The sequence below is a fragment of the Colossoma macropomum genome, unplaced genomic scaffold (genome assembly GCF_904425465.1).
Source record: "Colossoma macropomum unplaced genomic scaffold, Colossoma_macropomum, whole genome shotgun sequence".
Lineage (NCBI taxonomy): Eukaryota > Metazoa > Chordata > Actinopteri > Characiformes > Serrasalmidae > Colossoma > Colossoma macropomum.
Genome location: NW_023494790.1, coordinates 22811072 through 22825353, shown reverse-complemented (window position 1 = coordinate 22825353; position 14282 = coordinate 22811072). Strand labels below are relative to the sequence as shown.

General features: G+C 37.4%; 1 protein-coding gene and 1 long non-coding RNA gene across 6 annotated transcripts in view; one reads left to right on the top strand and one right to left on the bottom strand.

Annotated features, from left to right (window-relative positions):
* qki2 (QKI, KH domain containing, RNA binding 2) overlaps positions 1-5194 on the top strand; it is a 36609-nt gene extending 31415 nt beyond the window's left edge. For 4 of the 5 annotated variants that reach the window (XR_005007362.1, XR_005007361.1, XM_036572586.1 and 1 more), the window contains exon 8: positions 2464-5194. Coding sequence is in view for 2 of the 5 variants with exons in the window: in XM_036572586.1 (XP_036428479.1) it covers positions 2464-2480 (17 nt within the window). In the remaining 3 variants the exon portion in view is untranslated. The remainder of the gene's footprint in view (positions 1-2463) is intronic. The other variant, XR_005007360.1, reaches the window with a different exon arrangement.
* A 1097-nt stretch (positions 5195-6291) lies between these two features.
* On the bottom strand, positions 6292-9561 carry LOC118808839. Its single transcript, XR_005007312.1, has 3 exons — positions 9476-9561; positions 8627-8703; positions 6292-6461 (listed from the first exon to the last, which is right to left on the bottom strand). It is a non-coding gene; the product is annotated as an uncharacterized LOC118808839 (long non-coding RNA).
* Between the last annotated feature and the right edge of the window lie 4721 nt (positions 9562-14282).

Sequence of the window (14282 nt, the reverse complement as noted above, 5' to 3'; positions counted from 1 at the left end):
CTGCTGATATTTGAAGACCAACTTAATTACAAAAGAGTGTAACAAATTTAATGCAATGTTGGATTCCACGCAACAACTTTTCCAGTACTGTATTTAGTAAACCCAGTATTGCATCTTATGCGATGTTACACCAGGCTTGCACAGCATGTTAGAAGCTGTTCAGAGCTTTGATACAGCCTTTCATCCATGGAAAGTCTTTCTAATACTGAAGACTCAAGCCCTATTGTTTGACATTCAGAACTCCTTTAGCAGTCATCATTGTCTTAACTATTTCGTTTCACATATTTATAATTTTATTGCATTTCATGAACTTCTTGTATTATGATCTGTTATATATATATATATATATTATTCACTAATAATATATATTATTATTTTAATTGTCACTCATAAGTACTACTTTCTTTAAGTTTGGGCCAGGATGATTTTTTATTTTGTATTATGCCTTAAGTAAAAATAAACCATATCCATAAGGGAAATTAAAGAACCACCTTACAGAGATGGCTCATGAAACTACAACACATTAATGAAACTACACTATATTAGTCATATTGAACAACATTGAGTGTGCCAAATCTGTACATATAATAGCAATGATTCCTATGGTAAATGTGAAATCCTACTGATTCGATATAAAATTGAAATTAGCACCGTAAGATCTTAACACATAACCGACAAACAAAACTGACCAGATTAATGAGAAACAATTGTGAAATTGCACAGAAAGTCAAATTGCCTCATCTGGCCTACTGCCCATGACCTCTGAGCCCAGTTGATAAAAAGTAACGCAATAGATCAACTTCAGCAAGCATTAGCAGTATGAAATCCTATTGGCTCATCACACACAGATTCTATCAGAGCTGAAACCTCATATTAGGAAAGTAGTACTCTCTTTCTTTCAAGGCCTCTGCATGTAAAATAAAGGGCTTGGTCAGTGTCACATGGGAGTGATTTGACAAAATTATGAAGGGTATGACTTGTTTGAGGAGGAGAGTCTTCATAAGAAGTTAATCTGAGCATAATTGCTTTTCAAATGCAGCTGATAATCATCTCATTTCAGCAACCATTAGAAGTGCTTATGAACTCTCAATTACTCCCCATGCAAAAAATACCTCCTCATAAAAAATACAGCACAAATAGTTTGCACTGAATCTTTTAAATCGCCAAGCAAAAAATGTCAGAAAAAGACAAAACGATAAAACCTCATGAAAGGTTAGGTGTGAACGGTCTGTGATGGACTTAGGACAGGGTGGTTCCTAACTTGGCAAGGTGTGAGTTTCCTCCAAGCATTAGATCTATACGATCATATTCATTTGTCAAAAGTCTCGGGACAATTTATACTAAATGTTAAAACGTTAAAATGTTTTTGGGAAACTCACACCTTGTCTGTTGGCACAATATGAACAGATGAACTGAAGAAATATTCCATTTTCTATGTTTTGTTTTATTGTAAACGTTTTTGCTCTTGTCATTTTTTCCATTGTCTTGTGTGAAAAGAACATAGTATTTACTTGTGTGGTCTTTTTTTTTAAGTTTATGAAAACAATATGTCTAACTATAAAGCATCGAACATTTATGAAATTAAGACTATATTGTATATGTGAAGGAATAGGGAATATGTGCTAGAGGAAATTGACAAAAACCATGTTTCTGAAAATGATGGGGATACACTTTCAGATACATCATAGAAAATTTATTACAGAATCATTGTCATTTTTTATCTTTTTCTCTATCCTAAGAATTTATTAGTTTTGGTAAATAGTAGTCTTGTGTATTGTTTCCTCTTCTTTACTCTAGCCCTGACTTCAGTAGTTGTTTTAGTGTTATTCTGTTTCGTTAGCATTGTGTTTTCATATTATTGTAAATAGACAAATTTTAAAGACAATAAAGTTTGACTGAGTCAAAAAAATGAACACTTTTTTTTATTCTGCAGAAATAGATGGTATCTTTTTATATCTCTCAATTTTCTACAATCACATCTCTTTAACTACTCATGAATTCAAACCCATTATCACTAGCAGCTTTGTTGCTTTGGACTGAACAAGCACTGTAATGCTTAATAGCAGTCAGAGAACGAGCCATTCATTTACCCTGTTTAATCAAGACTACCTATCACATCGAATCATCAGATTTTTTGTTGACTGCTACTAACCATTAAGTGGTGTTAGTTTAATTTGAATTCTGTAATTGATTTGCCTCTCTGCTTCTTTAACCATTTTCACCTGGGAGTTGGGCTCTTATGTGAAATCATGAGGCCTTCATGATTTTGCAGTGTTAATGTAGATGTTGAGCAGTTTCTCTGACAGTAGCTCTGATTAGTAATGTCATGTTGTCATCCAACCGTCACTAGCTGAAACTAATCTCCTTCTCTATCTTTTTTCTTTTGTGTCCTCCTATGTCTTTTTTTGTTTTATTTTTCCCTTTCTTTGTACCTGTCTGTTTGTTTGTTTTCTAACCACCCAGCCGCCACCGGCAACTAACCAATGACCCTATGAGCTCTCAACTCTTCACCCAATGATGACCTGACCATTGCCTGTCTGCTGACCAGTTCTCTGGCTCTCGTCCTTCGCTTGTCTGTACTCGCGGCCTGCTGGTGAGCCCGGAAGCAGCTTTAATTCGCTTAACACAGCGCAGAAGCAGTGACGGCCACACTACGCCACCCAACACCCCCTGAAATCAACAACTGCCCACTTCCACAAACTGAGGACCTCCATGGTCAGGTGATCTAGTCTCCACAATCTGCACTGAAGCGTCATACAGCAATAATATGGTCTGGAACAAACCCTTCAATTCCATTACCACTCTCCCTCACTCATTCACGTGCACACACTCACCAGCTCTCACTCTTGCAGACAGTTCTCCTAACAAACATTAGAGATTGAGCATTAACTGTCACATTGGCTAAACTGTTGTGGGGACCACCCTGGAATGAAGCAATGACTTCAGTGTGATTGTGTGATGTGGGTGTTCATGTAGATCGGCATGCTCGTGAGGGAGAAAGAAAATGCAAATGTTTTTTTGAAGATAACTTCGAGGCAAAATGTACATGGGGGGGCGGGGGAGTTAAAGCCATGCTTGCCTATCAGCTTCTTGTTCGCAAAGATACTGAAGTGCATCCAGTGATAAGAATAAGTGTAAAGACACTGAACACTAATTAATACATTTTTGATATGAGGGTGCTGCAAGGGAAATTACTATATTTTTCACAATAGATTCTTTTTGTATGGAACTACAGTATTGTGAAAATGTGATGAACAAAGAAAAAAACATTTATTTCTTTACAACGATGGAGAGATTTTAGAGACCAAAACAGCGTCTTTTCTTTTTTTTTAAATCAAAAACTTTCAAAGTGCCTTATTTTACATATGATCATTGAGTACGAATATCCATCAGTGTTTATGACAGCATATCAGGTATAACGTGTAAGTCCCCCCACATCTTAGTAAAAATGGGAGGCATGCAAATACATGCAGAACACATTCAGATTTTTTTTTGTTCTAATGTTTAAAATGTACGCTTTGCCTTTATTCCTAATCAACACACTTCTGCCATGTGTTAACCTACAGTTGTATTAGTTACTTTGTGATGCTCACTTTGGTTTTCAATAATGTGTCTAGACTAGAGGTGTGATAACTGTTTGGATCTTCTGCCACACAACTACCAAGGCCATGTCAACACAGCCGTTAAGACTTAGCTTCCCATAACAGTCACTTGTTGAAACTATTTCTTGGATGTCATTTGGTCACTATTTTTGCATGAATTAGCAAAGCAAGTTGGATTCAGCAGTCCACATTAGGCCTGTTTGTAGTAAATTATATTCAGCATTGGTGAAGGGTGAAGGGTTTTTTCCCTCAGTTTTCCGCTATTAAGAAGTGAACTGTGAAATAATACTTGATAAAATGGCATCTCAAAACTAAAACACACTATGCAATTGATTTATGTTTGCCAAGCTAACTGAATCAAGGTTTCTTCAGTAGGTCTTCCAAATTACAGAGCCAAGGCCAAGAATTAACGTGGAAACTTCAATCTCAAACAATTTGAGAAGAAAAACAATCTAGAACACTTTAGTTATATAATTTGTAACCCGATTAACTAGGAAGAATCGGTTTGCTTGTTTTGTTGTTATAACTGGATTGTCGGAGGAAGTATCTCTTTGCCGATACATTTGTATGTAGTGCCATATATGCAATAGTTTTTGAAGTCCTAGGGATTCTAATAGTGTTATGTATCTTTTCTTTTTTTTTTTGACTCGTTGAAATCACCAGAAGAAAATATCATGCAAATGCATTGAGAGGCTGCATTAAAGTTTTTTTTTTTTTTTTTAACCCAACAAGTTTCTCAACTTCTCAATTAACTTCAAGAACTGGAGTGCTGGGTAATAGAGTGTTTCCTTCAGTTTAATGTTTAGTTTCTTTACTTTTATCAGCAGTATTATTGTGTTTGTATGTGTGTGTGTGTCTGTCTGTCTGTATTCTGTGTACGTGTGTGAACGCCTGTGAAATTTCGTGTCTTTGATATGATAAACGCCTATGAACTGCAGCTCCCTTTTTTAAGCAATCTTGATTTTTTTCCATTGGAAACATATGGTCCTATTTATAACCATTGTAACAACTTTATAATGTATTTTTCTATCATATTTTGTATGTATGAAATAACATTAAATCATGTTTTCTGATATGAACTCTATGCCTTATTACAAAAATTGATATTTGAGAGTTTTGGTTTTTTTCAGTCAGCTGATCATGATCTTTGTGTATATTGACGATACTTTCAGTGAGTAAACATGCCAATAGGGTTATGATCATTTTGAGCTATGGAACATTATAATTTTACACCCAGCATATTTTCAGCCATTGATGCAACCCCTATTTACTGTAAAATGTAGTTTGCTGGGACATTTGGTTTGTCTTTTGAGTTTCAGTGTTGCTTGACTTCTGTGCCTTTCCATGTAAAGTGTGAGCTATTAACCATTTTAGTTTATATAATCAGATTAATCTTTTCTTGCCTCTTGTACTAACATTTTAAATATATCTTTACATTAACATCTTTATCAGTAATTTTTGTCTGCTTTGAATCTTTAAAAAAATGTGTGAAATTAAGCAAAAGTGTTGAACTGACATTTTAAAGGATGCTGGACTAAACTCTGTACTGAAAAGCAATAGCAGAATATTAAAAATCATAGTTTTAAAAGAAACTAACTTTGTCGCTCCTTCTCTTGTGCTTTTATGTGCCAATACACTCTGCATACTAATCTTAGCCAGGGCTACAGCAGGCATACGCTCAATTAGTAGTTTCAGTCTGAACGTATCTTACACTGTGTGACTGTATGACTGCTGTATTAGCTGTTATAGCCTGCAAAACATTGTACTCAATTGCACATCAGGAAGAAATTAGTTAAAGAAAAGCATAATTACATTGGAAAGATAAAATAGTGTGCTTGAGCTTTAAAAAAAAAAGATGCTCACAACCACACTGCACACTTTTGCCCTTTTTTCCTTTCTCTTTCTCACCACGTGTCCTGTGTATGCTTGTTTTCTATCATTACCATCTGTTGAGTAGCTTTGGAAAGCCATAGTTAGAGATACACACTAAAAGAATATCCACTGTTTACACCAGCCAGTGTCTCCTAGGTCCACTGGAGTGCAGATGTGAACAAAACCAGATTTTGGAAGAAGAGATGGGAAGAGGGAATGCAAATGTTTTCACACGCATTCAGACATTCAGAACACTTCAGGGCAGTGTAATACCACACCCACAAACTAAAGGGTTTTCAATCTGTACTCAGTGTGTCTTGCACACTAACATTTCATCATCGTTGGAACAAAACCTTGTATGTCAAAAAACTGAGGAAAAAGAAAAACTTATATTAAGTTAATGTACCAAGACTTTCACCACCAAGAAATTTTAGGCATATCTATTGGTACATTCTTCATGAAATCTGAATGGTGTAAAGAAAAAATAATAAAAAATGTTTTTTAAAAAAAGGAGTTTCAAGGTTTTGGTCTGACAGCAACTGCAAGTAATTATAGCTTGAGAAGTGAAGATTCTAATACTTTCCTATAGTGAATACTCATCAAAATACAGAAATCAGCTTTATTTTCCCTCAGTTCCAATCTCTCTCTCACTCTTTTTGGTGGAGCCACAACCATTTTGAATTTTATCTTCAGGTTCAAAGTCTAGAAAGGAAAATGCAAGACTGTTTAAAAAGATTCCTAATAATCCTCTCAGCTTTCTCTGTGTTTGTGTGAGCACATTTTTGTTTGTGAGTTGAAGTTAGTGGTGGTCTGTTCTCAGCTGATAAGATTATTCTCACCAAGCTCTTGTGGCTCTCACAAGACCAAAGCACCACAGTGCTGCACCGCTGGGGCTTGCTTGCGTGTGTGAACTTTCAGAGAGTAGCACACATACACAGGATGGTGATGCACTCTTTTTTGGTGTGTGTGTGGGGGGCGCTGGGGTGCCTGTGAGGGGGAAAAAGGTACAAAAGATTAAAAGTATGATATATATTTACAGACAATGACAAGCAAAAAAGGAAAGGGACAAAAGAAAAAGTGTGATTAATTTGCTCCTACAGAAAGAAAACTGCACTAAATGCCACGCTGTGTGGCAAATTAATCCTGTCTAGACCAAATTGCTAGCTGCCATGTAAGGAAATCATTCTCTCTGCCTTTTCTTCCGCCCTTTCACCAGCTCTGTAACCTACAATTAAAAGCTCAGTTTCTTCTGCCCTTGTTCAGTCTCTATCCTACGCCGCCTCCCACCACTTTAACTCTATAGTTCTGTCAGAGACCATCTCCAACTCACCATGTCAGATCCACACAGGCATATACACACCCAATCTAATGATGCATAATACTGTAGGGTAGTTTAATGACTGGATAATGGGTCTAGCTGAAGGTTTGGGTGGAAAGATGAACTCTGCACAATCCCTATAAAGAGCCCTTGGAGAGTGTGCCGTGTCGACAGACACTCACACACTTCCGCCTGGATGACTCCAGCAGCCTCTGTGACCTTCATACCCACAAACAAACTCAGGAGCCTCTGCCCCGACACACTTCATAAAAATAGAAGCCGGACCTTCCCTCCTTCCTCTTCCTTCTTTCCTTCCCTGTCTAATGATCTAAGATGGCTAGCTGACAGAGAACATCTTCATGTCTCTATGCTTCACATGGGCCTTCTTTTCACTTGCTTGAAGTTTGCATGAACAACATGGAGATGTACCTTCAATATATTATCATACTGTAGAGGCTAACCATTAAGAACTGTAACTTAATAAAGCCATTTACACAGTTGCAGTTTTCCCCTAACCCAAAATGTAGTGGATCAGCCAAGACACATTGTGTCTTAAGTTTTCTTTTTTATTGTTATTCCCATTGGAGCTGACAATATAAGTCAGCAACACGAACAGTGGTCAAATTGTAAAACAAATCAAAGGGAAAGGAGGGTATAAACAACTGGGTGGAACCGGAGGTACTCCAGATACATTCAAGACAACTTGGCGCGTAAACCTCAACTATGGATGGAATTTAACTATGTACAATACACATCTTAATTCAGTACTGATAAGCAATCGTATCACTTAACAACATTAATCCAAAAGGGCTGGAAAGGGTGTGGCAGTTTACAAGAGGGGATGATTTCTTCACTTGTTTTTCAATCAAGCCCTGTGTATGACAATGTTATCTGTGAAAATGGACAAAAATCTAGTCAACATTCAGATTTTTAGAAGGTTGCTACTACGGTTTTAACTAGTCAAGTCAAGTCAAAGTTTATTTATATAGCACTTTTTACAACAGGTGTTGTCACAAAGCAACTTTACAGAAAAATCCGGGTCCAAGCCCCCATGAGCAAGCCAATGGCGACAGTGGCAAGGAAAAACTCCCCAAGAGCAAGAGGAAGAAACCTTGAGAGGAACCAAGACTCAAAAGGGGAACCCATCCTCCTCTGGTCGACACCAGATAGCAAACAGCATTAGTATAAAACTATGTGACATTCTTTTGTGCATATCATAGATTTATGTCATATAGTGTCAGAAACCACGTAAGTACACATAAGTCTATTTGAGATTGCTTAGCAACTCAGCATGGTTTGATACAAGTCTGTGATGTTAGGCATCCACATTGCTATTTGGTGTAGATTACGTTTGATTAGTTGTTAGCAACATTAGTCTTGTTCTCCAGTGAAAACCTAAAGAAGTACACTTCAGACACCAAACGTGTCTTGGCTGATTAACAGTATTTGGGTTAAGGTGAAAATTGTATAAATCTGATCACTATAATATTTCATATTTTTTTCGAATTAGAGGAGCATACATGCTTCATGTTTGAGTGGTGCATTGTTTTGCTATCAGGGGATAGGAGGAGTGTCAATACTTGTGTGGTTTACTGTGTCTGAACAAACTGCACATGATTTGAAACAATGAGCACAAAGAAGGCATGTCCAGCAGGAGGATGTGGAGTGGGTGTGGAATGTTCTCCTGGGGGCTCGCATGGAACACAGGAGACTTCGAGGAACACTTCCCCTCTGCTGCGTGAGACAGCTGTTTCCACACACACACACACACACACACACACTCTTCCATCCATCCAAGTTTTTGTAAAAGAGGAAACCATCACTATTTACTCACTTTGTCCAACTGTTGTGGTCTCAAGATCTGAGTGGCACCAATGAATGGCAGTGGCACAAAGTTTGCTGGATGTATGCCTATAAAGGAATGCACATGTTAATATTATTATTAATAACAATAATAATAGGCTTTAAAAGTGAGATATTAGATATACGATAACCCACTTGCATAAAGAAAGGGAAAGCCAAAAGAAAATAAATTAAAAAACAGAAGTTTCCAAAACTGGAAAAAATGATAAAAAAATTATTAAAAGATACAGAGAAAACTGGACACCTAACAACCATGCAAGACTTGGTAGACCACCAGAAACTGTCACCATTAGATAAACAGTACTTAACAGTACTTCCTCTGAGAGAGAGGATAAAATCAAACTCCTCTTGCTTCAGATCTAAAAAAAATTCAAAGGTATTTTTGTCCATCCTTCCACTATGAGAACACTATGTGTCTGAGAACTATATGAATCTGTCAAGAAGCCATTATTGAGAAAAGGAAATAAACCAAAAAGATGAAAATTTGCAAATCAAACAAAGAGGTTGATGCTGTTCTCAGAACAATGGACTGACCACCCCAGAGTCCAGACCTCAACATCATTGTATGTGTTTGGATTATTTGGATTGTGAGCAGCAGAAAATGTAAACAACTTTTAACTCTTTGTAAGAGTGAAAAAATATCCCTGCATATTAAACAAATTAAGTAAAAAATATAACAATAAATCAGAAATTGCCAGTGGTTATCACTGAAGTAATACACCCTTAGCCATCCATATTTCTGAATATAACCGGAAAACAGTGAGAAAAATGATCAGCATTCAGTGTTCACAGATTCATTCACACATATATCCACACTTACACAAATGGAGATGGCTTGGAGCAGCAGGATGCCTTAGAGCTCTGCTTTATGTCCCATTCCCCTGTCTCCTCCTCCACTCCTCTTCCTCTCCTCCTCTGGACGCTCCCAGCCCTTCCTGCTCGCTCTCGGGGGATGGGGCCTCGGCTCTGGCTCCAGTCTGACCCCCCACTCTGGCTCCTCATGCCTGGACACTGCCCAAACCTGGTGGGAGAGGAGAGTCTGGCAGCCAGCATCCAATAGCATCAACAGCATTGGCCACTAGCCCTGAGGAGAGTATAAATGAGATGAGGCAAGTGGATCAAGGATTGTCTAACTCTCACTTAAATAAAACAACTTATATAAATGCATGGTAGATGCCTCATATAAGTGTTTAAAGTGTTTTTATCTTATCACTTTTCATCTCATGAAGAAGACTCATTAAAAAAGCCAGTAGGTATTATAGCTTTTAAGTCACCAAGCAAATGAACATCAACAGTAGGTAGTGACGAACATTTACAGCACTACTTTACACGTATCTAACCAGTAAATAAATGTAAGTAGATATAATTAAGAACATTAGAATTGAATGTTCAACTTCAGCACCCCAAGAAACCAAGAACTGGAGAAGTTTGTGAGCTCTGCTCCTGCCCTGCTGTGTAATCAAATTAGTTATATCTGTTGTTCAACTCACGTTTTTTATATAAAACAACTTTTTTGTTGTTCATTTTGTTTCCATATCTTTCCCACCAGAGTTAACGCTGAGCCTTGTGTGTTACTGTGATTCAGAAAGCTTGAAAACGTGTGAACGTTTTTAAATCCTTATCTGAAAGATTTCGGAGAAGCTTTGTAAAAAGGCCCTTACGCCCTCCTCTCATCTTGTCCAAACCAGTTTAAAGAACAGAGGCACTGCACAGCTTTCATGTCTCCATGGTAACACAGTCCTTTGGGGTACTACTGGTGTGTGTGTGTGTGTGTGTGTGTGCGCCTATTTGTACATGTAGTGTTTGAGTTCTGGAATGAAGAAAAATCTCAGAAAAAAACAAGTAGCTGAAGTAAAACACAGCAACACAGAATGAGAGAGACACTGGAGATAAAAAGAGACATACTGAGAGATTCATTATGATGACATCACACTCATTTCCCACTGCGGCCATTTTCCACAGGGAGCCCTCAGTCTCTATTCTGCTGCTTTAGTGTCTCTTCAGCTCTGTGGGCTGCCTATGGGAGGCCATCCACTGGCTGTGAATGGCCTTTTTGTTGGGGAACAGTGAGCCGTTTCTGCTCCCACAGAAAGCCCTGGATAATTTAGTGTGGATGCCAGGAAGTCTGAGCTCACAGAATGACAACAATGGCAAACGTTATTGCTCCACCTCAAGGGGTGGAAAAGAAAGAGAAAGAAAGCACAAGGGGAAAAACAGCTATAGTGACTGAATTCGAACAGACCTTCCTCCCACAGTGCTAAACTGCCAGGGTTTACCGCTTATGATTCCAGAGGACACAGACCAGCCTACACGGAGGTGGCAAAACTGTACTGTATGGTCAAAAAACTACTGGCCCAATGAGTTTAGTAATGTACGCATTTGCACACGTTTAAACGCACGTAGCTGTTTCTCCGCGTTAATAAACTTGCAAAAATGCAAATTTATAGGACGCTACCAAACTTTCAGTTAGCCCTTGACTGCCATCTAGCGTATAACCTTCCCAGACTGTCTAGTTTTTTCATCCTTTAGCGAATAAAATACAGAATATTAATAAGTAATATTTCATTAAAAAACGCTACATTACCTTACACGTCGTCTTATTTTGCACGTGTCTCTGGATGCCTGTCTAAATTCTACAAAGTTCTTTCTTAAAGACGTTTATTTCAGAGAGCACTTCTCTCAGTTATGAGGGAACAAGCAGAGACGATTATCTATATACAAAAAAATTTATTAATCCGTATAATATATTATTTGATATGAGTGCTGCTACAGAAAAGCAGGACCGTTAGCCTAGACATCCAGACGTGGTGTTGAAGTGTGCTAAAAGGCACAGAGACGACATGTTCGCCAAAAACTGCTTTGCACTTGTTCTGTTATTGTGCCCGATCAGTTTTCCATACATTTCTCGTGTTGTAACTTTACGTTTCGTTCGCCTGTCTCTTCAAAACCATAACGAGGTAAAACCTGAATGAAGTAAAAAAAAAAGCTATTTTTAGTGTACTGTAAACTGTGAAATAACTGTAGTATATTGTTATATTGTGTCACACACTACAATACACTGTAATATTGTGTCATACATTGAACGAGCAATAAGCGAGTTTCTCCAAAAACTCTTCTTTGCTTTATGAAATAGCCGCTATGAGAGCTTTCTTAGACCTTTATCTGTCTATACTGACACCTATCGTCTTGGGTGTAGAGGAGCGTCTGTACCATACCAGCCCCCAAAAAATCTTTTTTGCTTAAAAACCTCATTTTTGGGAATTATTTAGCACAGTGTGTCCACTCCTGTAATATTTAATGTGCATGAGTGAACATAAAATTTCAACAAAACGGTAGCAAATTAAGTGGAAAGTTTCTACAACATAATTTTCTTTTCTAGTGTTGCAGGTGGACAGCTGAAACACTGGGTGGAGAATATTTTGTTTTTAGAGTCAGGAGGCAAAAAATTGGCTTTTCGCAGGTTTGTTAGTTTTTCATGAAGTGACAGAATAGGCCAATATCTCAACAAATCACCATCAACATTTAATTACCACTTTACACACACACACACACAGAGTATGTGCTGACTAGCAGAATCCAGCACATCCAGTTTCCCTGAAATTCTCCTTTATTTGTCTTTCCTTCACACACACACATACAAAAACATATGCACATGCATGCATGAGCACAAACACACATACACATACACAAACACACACATGCAAGCCATAAATACGCAGACCAAGTAGAACTTCTTTACTTCTTTTACACAAACATTGGTGTTACACCCAAATAATATCTGAACAGCAGTGATCCTGTAGTCAGAAACTGACAGATGATGAATGGGGTAGAGCAGGGCTGATAAACTGTGCAGCAGCAGGCGGGCTACAGTCTGTAATTGTACACCCATACAGTGGACCTTTAAGGTAGCTGGACCTAATACAATGGACAGTGAGTGTAGATACCAAGTATAGATTTTACACAAGGTGTACATTTTGGTCATTTTGTATATAAATGTTTATAAATAATCAAAATAACTTAATACAACACTAAATAACCTTCTATTGTGTGTGTGTATGTGTGTGTGTGTGTGTGTGTGTGTGTGTGTGTGTGTGTGGAAGAAGTTCTGCCTGGAGTGTATAAACAGAATGCAATGATGTGCAAATCATTTGAACCTTAGATTTAATTGAAATTGGTACATATATCAAATGTTGAATTTGAGAAATTATTGTTTTTTGAAAAATATATCCACATTTTGAATTGTATGCCAGGAACATGTTTTTAAAAAGTTGGGACAGGGCAACAAAACACTGGTAAAATTGTGTAGAAAGAAAAATGGCTGGTGGAACAACTAGTTAGTTAATTGGCAAGAGGTCAGTGATATGACTGGGTATAAAACTGCTTAGAGAGCAGCAAATAGTGCAGCAATTCAAGAATAATGTTTCTCAACATAAAATTGTAAAGAACTTGGGGATTTCATCATCTATGGTACTTAATATCACAGCAAATCTCTGTATGCAAAGGACAAGGCTGAAAACCAGTATTGGATTGCCATGATCTTCGGCAAAGTGGAAAAATGTCCTGTGCTCCGACTAATCAAAATGTGAAATTCTTTATGAAAATCATGGGTGTCGCATCCTCTGGGCTATAGAGAAGAGCCGGCTTGTTATTAGCACACAGTTTAAATGCCAGCATCTGTGATGGTATGGGGGTGCATTAGTACACATGGCATGGGTGACTTGCACATCTGTGAAGGCACCATTAATGCTGAACGATATATACATGTTTTGGAGAAACATATGCTGCCAACCAGACAACATATTTTTCAGGGAAGGTTTTGCTTATTTTAGCAAGACAATGTCAAACCACATTCTGCATGTATTACAATAGAATGGCTCTAAGATAAAAGAGTCTGGGTGTTAAACTGGCCTGCCTGCAGTCCAGACCTGTCACCCATTAAAAATATTTGGTGCATAATGAATTGAAAAAAAAAACAATTACAAAGGAGAACCTGAACTGTTGAACAGCTGAAAACCTGTATCAAACAAGAATGGGAAATCATTTCACTTTCAACTCTTCAGTTCCCAAATGTTACAGGGTGTTGTTAAAAGAAGAGGCGATAAAACACAGTGGTAAACATGACCCCACCCCAACATTTTGCTTGCATCAAATTCAGAATGGGCATATATTTAAAAAGAACACTAAACATTCTCAGCTTCAACATTTGGTATGATGTAATATTTTAAATTAAATATAGGGTTTAAATGATTTGCTCGTCAATGCATTCTGTTTTATTTATATTTTGCATAGCATCCCAACTTTTTTGGAAACAGGGTTGTATTTAACTTGTGGATAAATCTGATATTTATGACAGAAATTTGTTTTTTTTTTTCCTTGTTTTTCCAAAACTTTGAATATATTGAAAAAGTATAATATATAATATTAGTATAGTATAATATATAATATACATGTTACTAAAATTCTCAACAATTGTTTGGATAGGCAGTGCCACAAAGTTGCCTGATGAAAAAGTTGAGCTATTTTTGTCAAACAGTAACAATTTTGTGATTAATTTACTCATTGTTCTTTTTTAAGGAGTTAGGTGTACATGGGTGACCTGTGTTTACACTAGTGAGGTGTATTTTGTT